Raw genomic sequence first — 13,112 nt, forward strand, 5'->3', positions numbered from 1 at the left:
ACTGTAAGTACCTTCATAAGAGATGGCTTTATATAAAAGTCCATCCCTGCTGAAAAACAAACAAAAAAACAACAACCACCAACCAACCAATAAACAAACAAAAGGTATTTGGGGCTTACAAATGTTTGTTCATTCATTCATAAGCTGGGGAGTGAAGCAGACCTGTTGTGTAACAGAAAGCTTAAAAATCTGTGGCAGCCCAGCTACGCATAAAAATGAAAGATGACTGGCTGAAGAGCAGCCATGAAATAGCCTTACATATGAGAGCTGGCGTGGGTTTAAGGGGGGTGCCCCCATCCAAAAAAATGCAGTGAAAAGCAAGCCGGAAGAGTCCTGTTGGATTTTAACAGGGCACGGGAACTATGTGCATCTACATAATAACATACTGTGTTCCCAGACTGCACTGTAGACTACTGTACATGTAAAGGGTGTGCACCATCCTTTTATGTTTATGGTATTGTTAACACGCATGCTCACAAGCCAAAATGATAAGATGCTGCAGCAGGCTTACTGCGTACACACACGTGTCGGCTGTCCGGCTACTGCTTGTATTCATTAATAGGGTATCCCTTTACTTACTATACCCTGTATAAGTACATGGTACACATACTGTTTTGGGGGTGAGCCTCACTTTGATTTTTGCAGTGGCTCTGAAGAAAATCTGCTTGAAATCCCCTGAGTCTTGGGAACTAAGACTTATTACTGGACTTGTTCACATGCAACTCACACAATCATTGTATAGTTATCTCAGTCTTTTATGGCCCTTTTCCACTACCCTTTTTCAGCTCGCTTCAGCTCACTTCAGCCCGACACGGCTCGCGTTTCGACTACCAAAGAACAGCACGACTCGGCTCGCTTCAGCCCTGCTTAGCCCCTGAAACTCGCACCGTTTTGGAGTGGGGCTGAAGCGAGCCAAAGCGAGCCGAGTGAGGCGGGGGGCGTGAGGAGACACTCCCCTGTGCACTGATTGGTGAGGAGGAGTGTCCTCACATGCCCACACACGCCCCGTGAGCACGCTGGGATCTGTAAACACCGTAAACCCGGAAGAAGAATAATTACGAATTACGAGAATTTCTGAAGCCTTATGCGCCTCGCCTCATCTATACGCTCTTGCCAGTATCTGTTGGTGTTGTCGGTGACAACAAGCCACAGCACCAAGACCAGCAACACTAACGACTCCATGTTTATTGTTTACTATTCGGGTCGTGAGACTACCGCTTAAAAGCTCACTGATGTCACTGTTTGCACTGCTTAACGACATCACGTGATGTCCACCCACTTTCGCTAACTCCACCCAATGTGTCCACCCACTTCCAGCCAGCACGGTTCAGCGCGGTTGTAGTCGAAATGCAACTCCAACAGCCCCGCTCAGCTCGACTCAGCCCAACTCAGCACAGCACGGCTCAGCCGCGTTTGTAGAGGAAAAGCGGCATTACATTACCTCAGTTTACCTGGGTATATTCACTGTCTTACCGTATATGTACAATGTCTTGAGCAGGAGCTCAGATTGCAGTTGCTAAAATAGTAATAATTTATTGATATAAAGTGTTTTGTAGTCAGTGTACTACACTGTAGTGTGTCATGTGGTAATGCATTATATGACAATACAACTTTCATAAATATTACCATATATCAGTTGTAATTATGTTCTACACATATATCTGCAACTTTGACAATATCATTTTCAGTGACGAATAAAATGGTTTTGAAAGTTCCTCCTTTTAAAACATATTTTTGATTTGGTAATTTTCTTTAAGATACATGTCTCTGACAGCTCAAAATCTCCGGGCATTTAAAAACTGCAGCCTTACTGGATTGATTCCACCCCTTCCCATTTTCCTGGATCAATGCCTGGGGGGACATGAGGGAAAGAAAATCATCACTGCCATGACAAGGCAGCAGAAAATGGGCTAAAATGATATTTCATTGTGCTGCTGGTGTAATTTTTAAGAAGGAAAGATAAAACGCAGACTAGTGGCTTAATAGCTTCATATACAAAGACAATGTCATTTTATCATGTTGCTGAATGATGGCTTATTATTACAGCTCAGGGCAGACAGTAAAAATATGAAACTGCACAAGATCAGACAGAACACTCATTGCAGGTTATAATTTGGTGTGTATGCACCAAGCAGTGGTGAACTGGTAATCCTCTGCTGACTTTTAAACAAAGCCCAATTATTCCTTAAACAATTGTGATGTCACCCACAGATTATAGAATTTATAGAAAATACACATGAATAAGTACAGCTTGGTGAGTGACAAGTGCTCTGCCCTTTAGCCACACAACCAAAAGAACCATGAAAATGAAAAATAAAGAGAAAGACTAGGAAAAGAAGCAATAGTTTATTATTATTATTATTATTATTATTATTATTATTATTATTAGCTAAATTTGCAATGTGTTGATTAAGTTTGGGGTGACACGATGGTGTAGTGGTTAGCACTGTCACCTCACAGCAAGAGGGTCCGAGGTTCGAGCTCAGCGGCCGACAAGGGCCTTTCTGTGTGGAATTTGCATGTTCTCCCCGTGTCTGCGTGGGTTTCCTCCAGGTGCTCCGGTTTTCCTCACAATCCAAAGACATGCAGGTTAGGCTAATTGGTGGCTCTAAATTGACCATAGGTGTGAGTGTGAATGGTTGTTTGTCTCTATATGTCAGCCCTGCAATGACCTGGTGACTTGTCCAGGGTGTACCCTGCTTCTCAGGGTAGGCTCCAGCTTGCCCGCAACCCTGTATAGGATAAGCAGCTACAGATAATGGATGGATGATTAGATTTGATTTTGAAAATCATAGGCTAGTTTGATTGTGAATAATTGCAATTTAGTGTAATACTTTTGGTCCAATCAAAGTATTAAATTCCTCTTTTCTGCTTATATATTATTACCACTTATTCCCTCTATGTTTCTGTCCCTCAGGCGGGTGCAGCATCCAGTTTTCTGCGTGCAGCACGCTCAGGTAATCTGGACAAGATTCTGGATCTCATCAAAAATGGGGTAGACATCAATACAGCCAATCAGGTAGGAGCATGTGGAAAGCTGCTGTGCTGCGATTTTGCTTCATGGGATGAAATCAGATTTGTTCATGATTCTATTGAGAACTGAAGTTATATTGGAGCATTTATTAGATTAATAATTAATTTTTAGGTGGTACAGCACAAATTGAACAATATGAACTATTAATTTATCAACTCCAGGATTTAAAAAAATAGTGCTTGTGTGTGCGTGAATGTGTGTTTCTATTTGTGTATTCATGTTTGTATGAGTGCAGCTGTGTTTACCATGTCATTGCTGTGCTATAATGAGGAAATGGCTGTAATTAATGGTGACATAAGCATATCTTCTTCCCCTGACTAATTGACCATGCCTTGGCATCCACAAAGATACGGTTGACAATCATGGCTTGGTGAATGGGAATAGAATGGCTATAGCCGGATCACGTACGGTACACCCACAAAAGCATGGTGGTGTCATGGTTAGCATTGTTGCCTCACAGCAAGAAGGTTCTGGGTTCAAGCCCAGCGGCTGACGGGAGCCTTTCTGTGTGGAGTTTGCATGTACTCCCCGTGTCTGCATGGGTTTCCTTTGGGTGGTCCGGTATCCCCTACAGTTCAAAGACATGCGGTTAGGTTAACATGGGGCAGCCATGGCCTGAGGTTGGGCTGAAGTGCCCTTAAGCAAGGCACCTAACCCCCAACTGCTCCCCAGGTGCTGTTCACTGCTTCAGATGGGTTAAATGCAGAGGGTAAATTTCACTGTGTGCTTAAGTCTGTGCTTGAGTGTACATGTGACAAATAAAGGCTTCTTGGCTTGGCTTCTAAAAGCACATATCACAGCTGTTGTATGGACAGTGTCTGTGCTGCGTGACACTTCACTCACCTCCTATACATAAAATAGGCTCATCCATCTATCTTCTCCATCTGAGAGAGAAGCACTTTTCTACTCACTGCTTCATGGGAACCCTCACTTCCACAGCTACAGTACATACACTACCGTTCAAAAGTTTGGGGTCGCTTTGAAATTTCCTTATTTTTGAAAGAAAAGCACTGTTCTTTTCAATGAAGATCACTTTAAACTAATCAGAAATACACTCTATACATTGCTAATGTGGTAAATGACTATTCTAGCTGCAAATGTCTGGTTTTTGGTGCAATATCTCCATAGGTGTATAGAGGCCCATTTCCAGCAACTCTCACTCCAGTGTTCTAATGGTACAATGTGTTTGCTCATTGCCTCAGAAGGCTAATGGATGATTAGAAAACCCTTGTACAATCATGTTAGCACAGCTGAAAACAGTTTAGCTCTTTAGAGAAGCTATAAAACTGACCTTCCTTTGAGCAGATTGAGTTTCTGGAGCATCACATTTGTGGGGTCGATTAAATACTCAAAATGGCCAGAAAAATGTCTTGACTATATTTTCTATTCATTTTACAACTTATGGTGGTAAATAAAAGTGTGACTTTTCATGGAAAACACAAAATTGTCTGGGTGACCCCAAACATTTGAATGATAGTTTATATATTATTTGACTCTGACTCAAATGATTGTAAATGGCACAGTGGCAGAAGTAAGGGTGAATCTTGCTGAACAGATCAGGTTTTAAATAGATTTTGTTTGTTGGCAGAATGGACTTAACGGGTTGCACTTGGCTTCAAAAGAAGGTCATGTTAAGATGGTGATGGAGCTGTTGCACAGTGGGATTGATCCAGAGGGCACCACAAAGGTATTCTAACACTGATCAGTAAATAAATATACAGCATGAAATATGAAAAGAACAGAATGCATTACTCTCATTTCCTGACAATGGGATACTCCTGACTTTTTTTTTAGGACTCTTGACTTATTCTTTTTGCCTTAATATTACATTTTATTGGTAGTATATCTAATATTTATAGTAGATTTAGTTTATAGAGGCCCTGTGATGACCTGGCGACTTGTCCAGGGTGTACCCCGCCTTTCGCCTGTAGTCAGCTGGGATAGGCTCCAGCTTGCCTGCGACCCTGTAGAAGGATAAAGCGGCTAGAGATAATGAGATGAGATGAGATGAGATTTAGTTTATAGAACAACCTCTTACATCATAGTATATATGACATGCATGTCCCATTTTTACAGTAAGTTTATCTGCTAAGAAACTGCTAGAGTAGTACAGCTACAGTAAAACCCCTAACTGCTGATCAAATAGCTGTAACTGGTGGAATGGCATACCTGCCATAAAAACCCTAACAAATGGGCAAATTAATGTAACTGGTAGAATGACATGCCTACTGTAAAGCACCTTCAAATAGGCAAACTATAATAACTGGTGCAATGGCACACATTCCATTAAAACCTAACTGCTGTAACTGCTATAGTATCATGCCTACCATAAAACCACAGCAAATGGACAAACAATTGTCACTGCTAGAATAGCATTCATACTAAAGTAGGGTTCTGGGCAACTGTGGGCTAACTACTGTAACTGATAGAATGGCATGTCTACCATTAAATCACTACAAAACAGGCAAACTACTGTGTCTGGTGTATGGCATAACTGCCATAAAATCTATAATTGATGTTAAAACTACTGTAAATGGTGTAATGGGACATTTACTGCAAAATCCCCAACAAATGGGCAAACTATTGCAACTAGAATAGCACTTCTACAAAAACAAAACAAACAAACAAACAAAAAACCCCACCACACTAACAATTGGGAAAATCGCATTGTTACTGAAAAAAAATATGAATGAGTAAATGATTGTCACTACTGACTGAAGTAGAACATTCACCCTTAAAGCCCTAAATTAAGGAAGTCATTGAGGAAATTACCATGTTATCTTCATTGGAGTAGTACATATACCAAAAACTACTAACAAAGGGGCAAATTGCTATGACTACTAGAGTGGCATGCATACTATAAACACTAACAAAGAGGCAAAGTAAAGTTGTACAATATAAATATTGTAGTAGCACACCTGCAGTAAACACAAGTAAAAGCTCAACAACTGCTCAATGAAAACACATCTTATTGTTTTGAAAATATAGTAATTACAATGCATATGCATTTACTTTGATGACTGGTTCAATGTATGTTTGTATGACTCCATGATACTTTTCTCTTGCTCATAGAAAGGGAATACTGCACTACATATTGCAGCACTGGCAGGTCAAGAGAAGGTTGTTGCCGAACTAGCCAACTATGGTGCCAATGTCAATGCCCAGTCTCAGGTTAGTCTCTGAAAGTCTCAGACTAATTTAAGCATGTCTCTGGGCTGTTCAGGTGCCTCAGGTGCTGATGTCTCTTTTATTTTTAATGTTGATCTTTCAGAAAGGTTTCAGCCCCTTATACATGGCAGCACAGGAGAACCACTTGGAGGTAGTGAAGTTCCTTTTGGAGAATGGAGCCAATCAGAGCCTCCCTACTGAGGTGAGAAACACCACAATATGCTAATAAGCACTTGCTACTGAGACTACACCCACATGAACACATTTTAGTTGCATGCATAATTTTTTCTATGTTTACACCTGGCATCCATACTAGTCTGGAGTTTTTGAGCCAAAAACTGAGACGTTTAGAAAAGCTGCTGGCCCCGTTTTAGTTTGAAAACTTGTGTTGGACAGGGCAGATATCGAGACTTTTGAATATGATGAGGCAGACACCCATGTTAGCTTCTTGATTGGACTTTATCAGTCCATTGAACCAAAGGGATACATAAAATAGTAATAAGTAAAAGTGCATGTTTTGTTGTCTGTTAAAGAAGACAAAAGCATTTCAGTTTCTCCTGTGACCTTTGAGGAAGATGAGACAGAAACACCATATCTGATGAGAAACATCAGACACATTTTAGGACTTTTGAGTGGAGCAGTTGAAAAGCATTTGTCTGGTCTTTGGGAGATCATGCATTCAAATCCCAATGATGTCGCATCCATCCATCCATGGACTGGAGTCTAGAGACCAGAATTGTGCTGTCTGGCTGGAAGGGATGGTGTACTGTCGCTCTTCTGTCAATCACAGCAAATTTAGCCCGTCATACAATTTCCCTTAGGGTCAATAAAAACAAAAGCTTTTTTCTACCTGTGGACATGGAGCAATGCTACACTACCCTGTGATGCAGCATGAACAGCAGTTCCAAAATATGGGAGAACTGGCTAGCGGGTGGTGGCACAGTGGTGTAGTGGTTAGCACTGTTGCCTCACAGCAAGAAGGTCCGGGGTTTGAGCCCAGTGGCCGATGAGGGCCTTTCTGTGTGGAGTTTGCATGTTCTTCCTGTGTCTGAGTGGGTTTCCTCTGGGTGCTCTGGTTTCCCCCACAGTCCAAAGACATGCAGGTTAAGCTAATTGGTGGCTCTAAATTGACCGTAGGTGTGAACCAGTGTGAGAATGGTTGTTTGTCTGTATGTGTTCAGCCCTGCGATAACCTGGTGACATGACCAGGGTGTACCCCACCTTTCACCCATAGTCAGCTGGGATAGGCTCCAGCTTGCCAACGACCCTGTACAGGATAAGGATGGATAGATGGATGGCTAGTGGGTGGGAATTGACAAGACCAATAAGAGCAAATTGGGGGGGGGTGCGTGTGTGTGTGTGTGTGTGTGTGTGTGTGTGTGTGTGTGTGTGTGTGTATACAGTACACACACTCCAGGCGTAAACATAGCAAAAGTGTTGTGTTTTAAAATGAAACATGTTCATGTGGACGTAGAAACATACATACACACACACACACACACACACAAATATATATATATATATATATATATATATATATATATATATATATATATATATATATACAACCCCGATTCCAAAAAAGTTGGGACAAAGTACAAATTGTAAATAAAAACGGAATGCAATAATTTACAAATCTCAAAAACTGATATTGTATTCACAATAGAACATAGACAACATATCAAATGTCGAAAGTGAGACATTTTGAAATTTCATGCCAAATATTGGCTCATTTGAAATTTCATGACAGCAACACATCTCAAAAAAGTTGGGACAGGGGCAATAAGAGGCTGGAAAAGTTAAAGGTACAAAAAAGGACCAGCTGGAGGACCAAATTGCAACTCATTAGGTCAATTGGCAATAGGTCATTAACATGACTGGGTATAAAAAGAGCATCTTGGAGTGGCAGCGGCTCTCAGAATTAAAGATGGGAAGAGGATTACCAATCCCCCTAATTCTGCGCTGACAAATAGTGGAGCAATATCAGAAAGGAGTTCGACAGTGTAAAATTGCAAAGAGTTTGAACATATCATCATCTACAGTGCATAATATCATCAAAAGATTCAGAGACCCTGGAAGAATCTCTGTGCGTAAGGGTCAAGGCCGGAAAACCATACTGGGTGCCCGTGATCTTCGGGCCCTTAGACGGCACTACATCACATACAGGCATGCTTCTGTATTGGAAATCACAAAATGGGCTCAGGAATATTTCCAGAGAACATTATCTGTGAACACAATTCACCGCGCCATCCGCCGTTGCCAGCTAAAACTCTATAGTTCAAAGAAGAAGCTGTATCTAAACATGATCCAGAAGCGCAGACGTCTTCTCTGGGCCAAGGCTCATTTAAAATGGACTGTGGCAAAGTGGAAAACTGTCCTGTGGTCAGACGAATCAAAATTTGAAGTTCTTTATGGAAATCAGGGACGCCGTGTCATTCGGACTAAAGAGGAGAAGGACGACCCAAGTTATCAGCGCTCAGTTCAGAAGCCTGCATCTCTGATGGTATAGGGTTGCATTAGTGCGTGTGGCATGGGCAGCTTACACATCTGGAAAGACACCATCAATGCTGAAAGGTATATCCAGGTTCTAGAGCAATATATGCTCCCATCCAGACGACGTCTCTTTCAGGAAAGACCTTGCATTTTCCAACATGACAATGCCAAACCACATACTGCATCAATTACAGCATCATGGCTGCGTAGAAGAAGGGTCTGGGTACGGAACTGGCCAGCCTGCAGTCCAGACCTTTCACCCATAGAAAACATTTGGCGCATCATAAAACGGAAGATACAACAAAAAAGACCTAAGACAGTTGAGCAACTAGAATCCTACATTAGACAAGAATGGGTTAGCATTCCTATCCCTAAACTTGAGCAACTTGTCTCCTCAGTCCCCAGACGTTTACAGACTGTTGTAAAGAGAAAAGGGGATGTCTCACAGTGGTAAACATGGCCTTGTCCCAACTTTTTTGAGATGTGTTGTTGTCATGAAATTTAAAATCACCTAATTTTTCTCTTTAAATGATACATTTTCTCAGTTTAAACATTTGATATGTCATCTATGTTCTATTCTGAATAAAATATGGAATTTTGAAACTTCCACATCATTGCATTCTGTTTTTATTTACAATTTGTACTTTGTCCCAACTTTTTTGGAATCGGGGTTGCATATATATATATATACACACACACTACCATTCAAAAGTTTGGGGTCACCCAGACAATTTTGTGTTTTCCATGAAAAGTCACACTTTTATTTACCACCATAAGTTGTAAAATGAATAGAAAATATAGTCAAGACATTTTTCTGGCCATTTTGAGTATTTAATCGACCCCACAAATGTGATGCTCCAGAAACTCAATCTGCTCAAATGAAGGTCAGTTTTATAGCTTCTCTAAAGAGCTAAACTGTTTTCGGCTGTGCTAACATGATTGTACAAGGGTTTTCTAATCATCCATTAGCCTTCTGAGGCAATGAGCAAACACATTGTACCATTAGAACACTGGAGTGATAGTTGCTGGAAATGGGCCTCTATACACCTATGTAGATATTGCACCAAAAACCAGACATTTGCAGCTAGAATAGTCATTTACCACATTAGCAATGTATAGAGTGTATTTCTGATTAGTTTAAAGTGATCTTCATTGAAAAGAACAGTGCTTTTCTTTCAAAAATAAGGAAATTTCAAAGTGACCCCAAACTTTTGAACGGTAGTGTGTGTATATATATATATATATATATATATATATATATATATATATATACAGGTAGTCGGCGACTTACAACCTATGCGACTTACGACCGATCGACTTTACGACCGTCTGGTTATGACTGGCAAGTGTTTCCCAGCTGAGCTAGCTGAGCGTATGACAGTTTCCGCCCCAGCTCCCGGCAGCGCCTCTCGCCACGGACAACAGTTTCCACCCCAGCTCCAGGCACATGCGCAGTCTCTCTCGCGCTCCCTTGCGCACTCCGTCATACATTTTCCGCCCCAGCTCCAGGCACATGTGCAGTCTGTCTCGCGCTCCCTTGCGCACTCCGTCATACAGTTTCCGCTCCAGCTCCTGGTTTATGAAACGAGCAAATGCTCCCGCCAGCCCGAGCGCTGCAACAGCTGATGATGATGTAGACCAGGGCTTTTCAAAGTTTTGGAGAGTCAGCCCCCCCTCAGAGAGTAAAGAAACAACAGCCCCCCCCTTACAATTTTTGTTGTTGCTATACTTAATGTTTCATTCGTATTTAAAAAAAAAAAGGTTGTTGTACACATTTTAAACATATGAGCTTTTTTAAAACATCTTTTTTTTTTTACACATTTTAACATCTGTGCTTTTTAAAACCTCCTTTTTACACATTTTAAACATCTGTGCTTTTTTAAAACATCTTTTTTTTTTACACATTTTAAACATCTGTGCTTTTTTAAAACATCTTTTGTTTTACACATTTTAAACATCTGTGCTTTTTAAAACTTCTTTTTTTTACACATTTTAAACATCTGTGCTTTTTAAAACTTCTTTTTTTTTACACATTTTAAACATCTGTGCTTTTTTAAAACATCTTTTTTGTACACATTTTAAACATCTGTGCTTTTTTAAAACATCTTTTTTTTACACATTTTCAACATCTGTGCTTTTTTAAAACATCTTTTGTTTTACACATTTTAAACATCTGTGCTTTTTAAAACATCTTTTTTTACACATTTTAAACATCTGTGCTTTTTTAAAACATCTTTTGTTTTACACATTTTAAACATCTGTGCTTTTTAAAACTTCTTTTTTTACACATTTTAAACATCTGTGCTTTTTTAAAACATCTTTTGTTTTACACATTTTAAACATCTGTGCTTTTTAAAACTTCTTTTTTTACACATTTTAAACATCTGTGCTTTTTTAAAACATCCTTTTTTACACATTTTAAACATCTGTGCTTTTTTAAAACATCTTTTGTTTTACACATTTTAAACATCTGTGCTTTTTAAAACATCTTTTTTTACACATTTTAAACATCTGTGCTTTTTTAAAACATCTTTTTTTACACATTTTAAACATCTGTGCTTTTTTAAAACATCTTTTTTTTTTACACATTTTAATCATCTGTGCTTTTTAAAACTTCTTTTTTTTTACACATTTTAAACATCTGTGCTTTTTTAAAACATCTCATAGCATCGTTAGCTAGCACCTCTTGGCAGACAACACACTGTGGCAGTGGAGCATCTTCAGATCCAGTCCATGAAAATCCAAACTTTAAATAATCGTGGTCATACTTCCTTCCTTTTTCGCTTGGCCCAGACACTGTCTCCTCACTCACTGTAGCTTTAGGTACTAAAAATCGATCTTTTTTGTCTCTGGCAAAGGCTAGCTGAAGTTCGCTAAATGTCTGCAATAGTAACTTATTCTGGTTTACTTTTCCTCACGTTGCGCCCCGGCGGCACGGTGGTGTAGTGGTTAGCGCTGTCGCCTCACAGCAAGAAGGTCCTGGGTTCGAGCCCCGTGGCCGGCGAGGGCCTTTCTGTGTGGAGTTTGCATGTTCTCCCCGTGTCCGCGTGGGTTTCCTCCGGGTGCTCCGGTTTCCCCCACAGTCCAAAGACATGCAGGTTAGGTTAACTGGTGACTTTAAATTGACCGTAGGTGTGAATGTGAGTGTGAATGGTTGTCTGTGTCTATGTGTCAGCCCTGTGATGACCTGGCGACTTGTCCAGGGTGTACCCCGCCTTTCGCCCATAGTCAGCTGGGATAGGCTCCAGCTTGCCTGCGACCCTGTAGAAGGATAAAGCGGCTAGAGATAATAAGATGAGATGAGATGAGACGTTGCGCCCCCCCTGAAGAACTCTGGCGCCCCCTAGGGGAGGCGCGCCCCACATTTTGAAAAGCCCTGACGTAGACAACCCACAGCCAAACACCAGTGATGCCAGCGGTCACTAAATTTTGTATTTTGCAATGTTTTACATTTGTATTTTGGTATGTTTCAAACTAAAATGTTTTCTATTTTTCACACCTGTATTTCGTATTTTTTGTTTTGCCCATATTAAACGAATTGTACTGTACACAGTGTAGTATGCAGTGTTTGACTTAAACCAAATAATGAGCCAAGGTAATGAAATAAGAAAATGCTGATAAAATAAGACTTTAAGATGATCACAATATCATTACACATCACAATATACTTACGTTCATTTAACATACAACCCCAATTCCAAAAAAGTTGGGACAAAGTACAAATTGTAAATAAAAATGGAATGCAGTAATTTACAAATCTCAAAAACTGATATTGTATTCACAATAGAACATAGACAACATATCAAATGTCAAAAGTGCGACATTTTGAAATTTCATGCCAAATATTGGCTCATTTGAAATTTCATGACAGCAACACATCTCAAAAAAGTTGGGACAGGGGCAATAAGAGGCTGGAAAAGTTAAAGGTACAAAAAAGGACCAGCTGGAGGACCAAATTGCAACTCATTAGGTCAATTGGCAATAGGTCATTAACATGACTGGGTATAAAAAGAGCATCTTGGAGTGGCAGCGGCTCTCAGAAGTAAAGATGGGAAGAGGATCACCAATCCCCCTAATTCTGCGCCGACAAATAGTGGAGCAATATCAGAAAGGAGTTCGACAGTGTAAAATGGCAAAGAGTTTGAACATATCATCATCTACAGTGCATAATATCATCAAAAGATTCAGAGAATCTGGAAGAATCTCTGTGCGTAAGGGTCAAGGCCGGAAAATCATATTGGGTGCCCGTGATCTTCGGGCCCTTAGACGGCACTGCATCACATACAGGCATGCTTCTGTATTGGAAATCACAAAATGGGCTCAGGAATATTTCCAGAGAACATTATCTGTGAACACAATTCACCGTGCCATCCGCCGTTGCCAGCTAAAACTCTATAGTTCAAAGAAGAAGCCGTAT

General features: G+C 40.4%; 1 protein-coding gene across 1 annotated transcript in view; it reads left to right on the top strand.

The window, feature by feature from the left end:
- Positions 1-4,643: 4,643 nt before the first annotated feature.
- ank1b (ankyrin 1, erythrocytic b) overlaps positions 4,644-13,112 on the top strand; it is a 183,147-nt gene continuing 174,678 nt past the window's right edge. The window contains exons 1-3 of the mRNA XM_060935917.1: positions 4,644-4,721; positions 6,107-6,205; positions 6,306-6,404. Of these exons, the coding sequence (XP_060791900.1) occupies positions 4,671-4,721; positions 6,107-6,205; positions 6,306-6,404 (249 nt within the window). The 5' untranslated portion in view covers positions 4,644-4,670. The remainder of the gene's footprint in view (positions 4,722-6,106; positions 6,206-6,305; positions 6,405-13,112) is intronic.

This window comes from Neoarius graeffei, chromosome 12, assembly GCF_027579695.1.
Source record: "Neoarius graeffei isolate fNeoGra1 chromosome 12, fNeoGra1.pri, whole genome shotgun sequence".
NCBI lineage: Eukaryota > Metazoa > Chordata > Actinopteri > Siluriformes > Ariidae > Neoarius > Neoarius graeffei.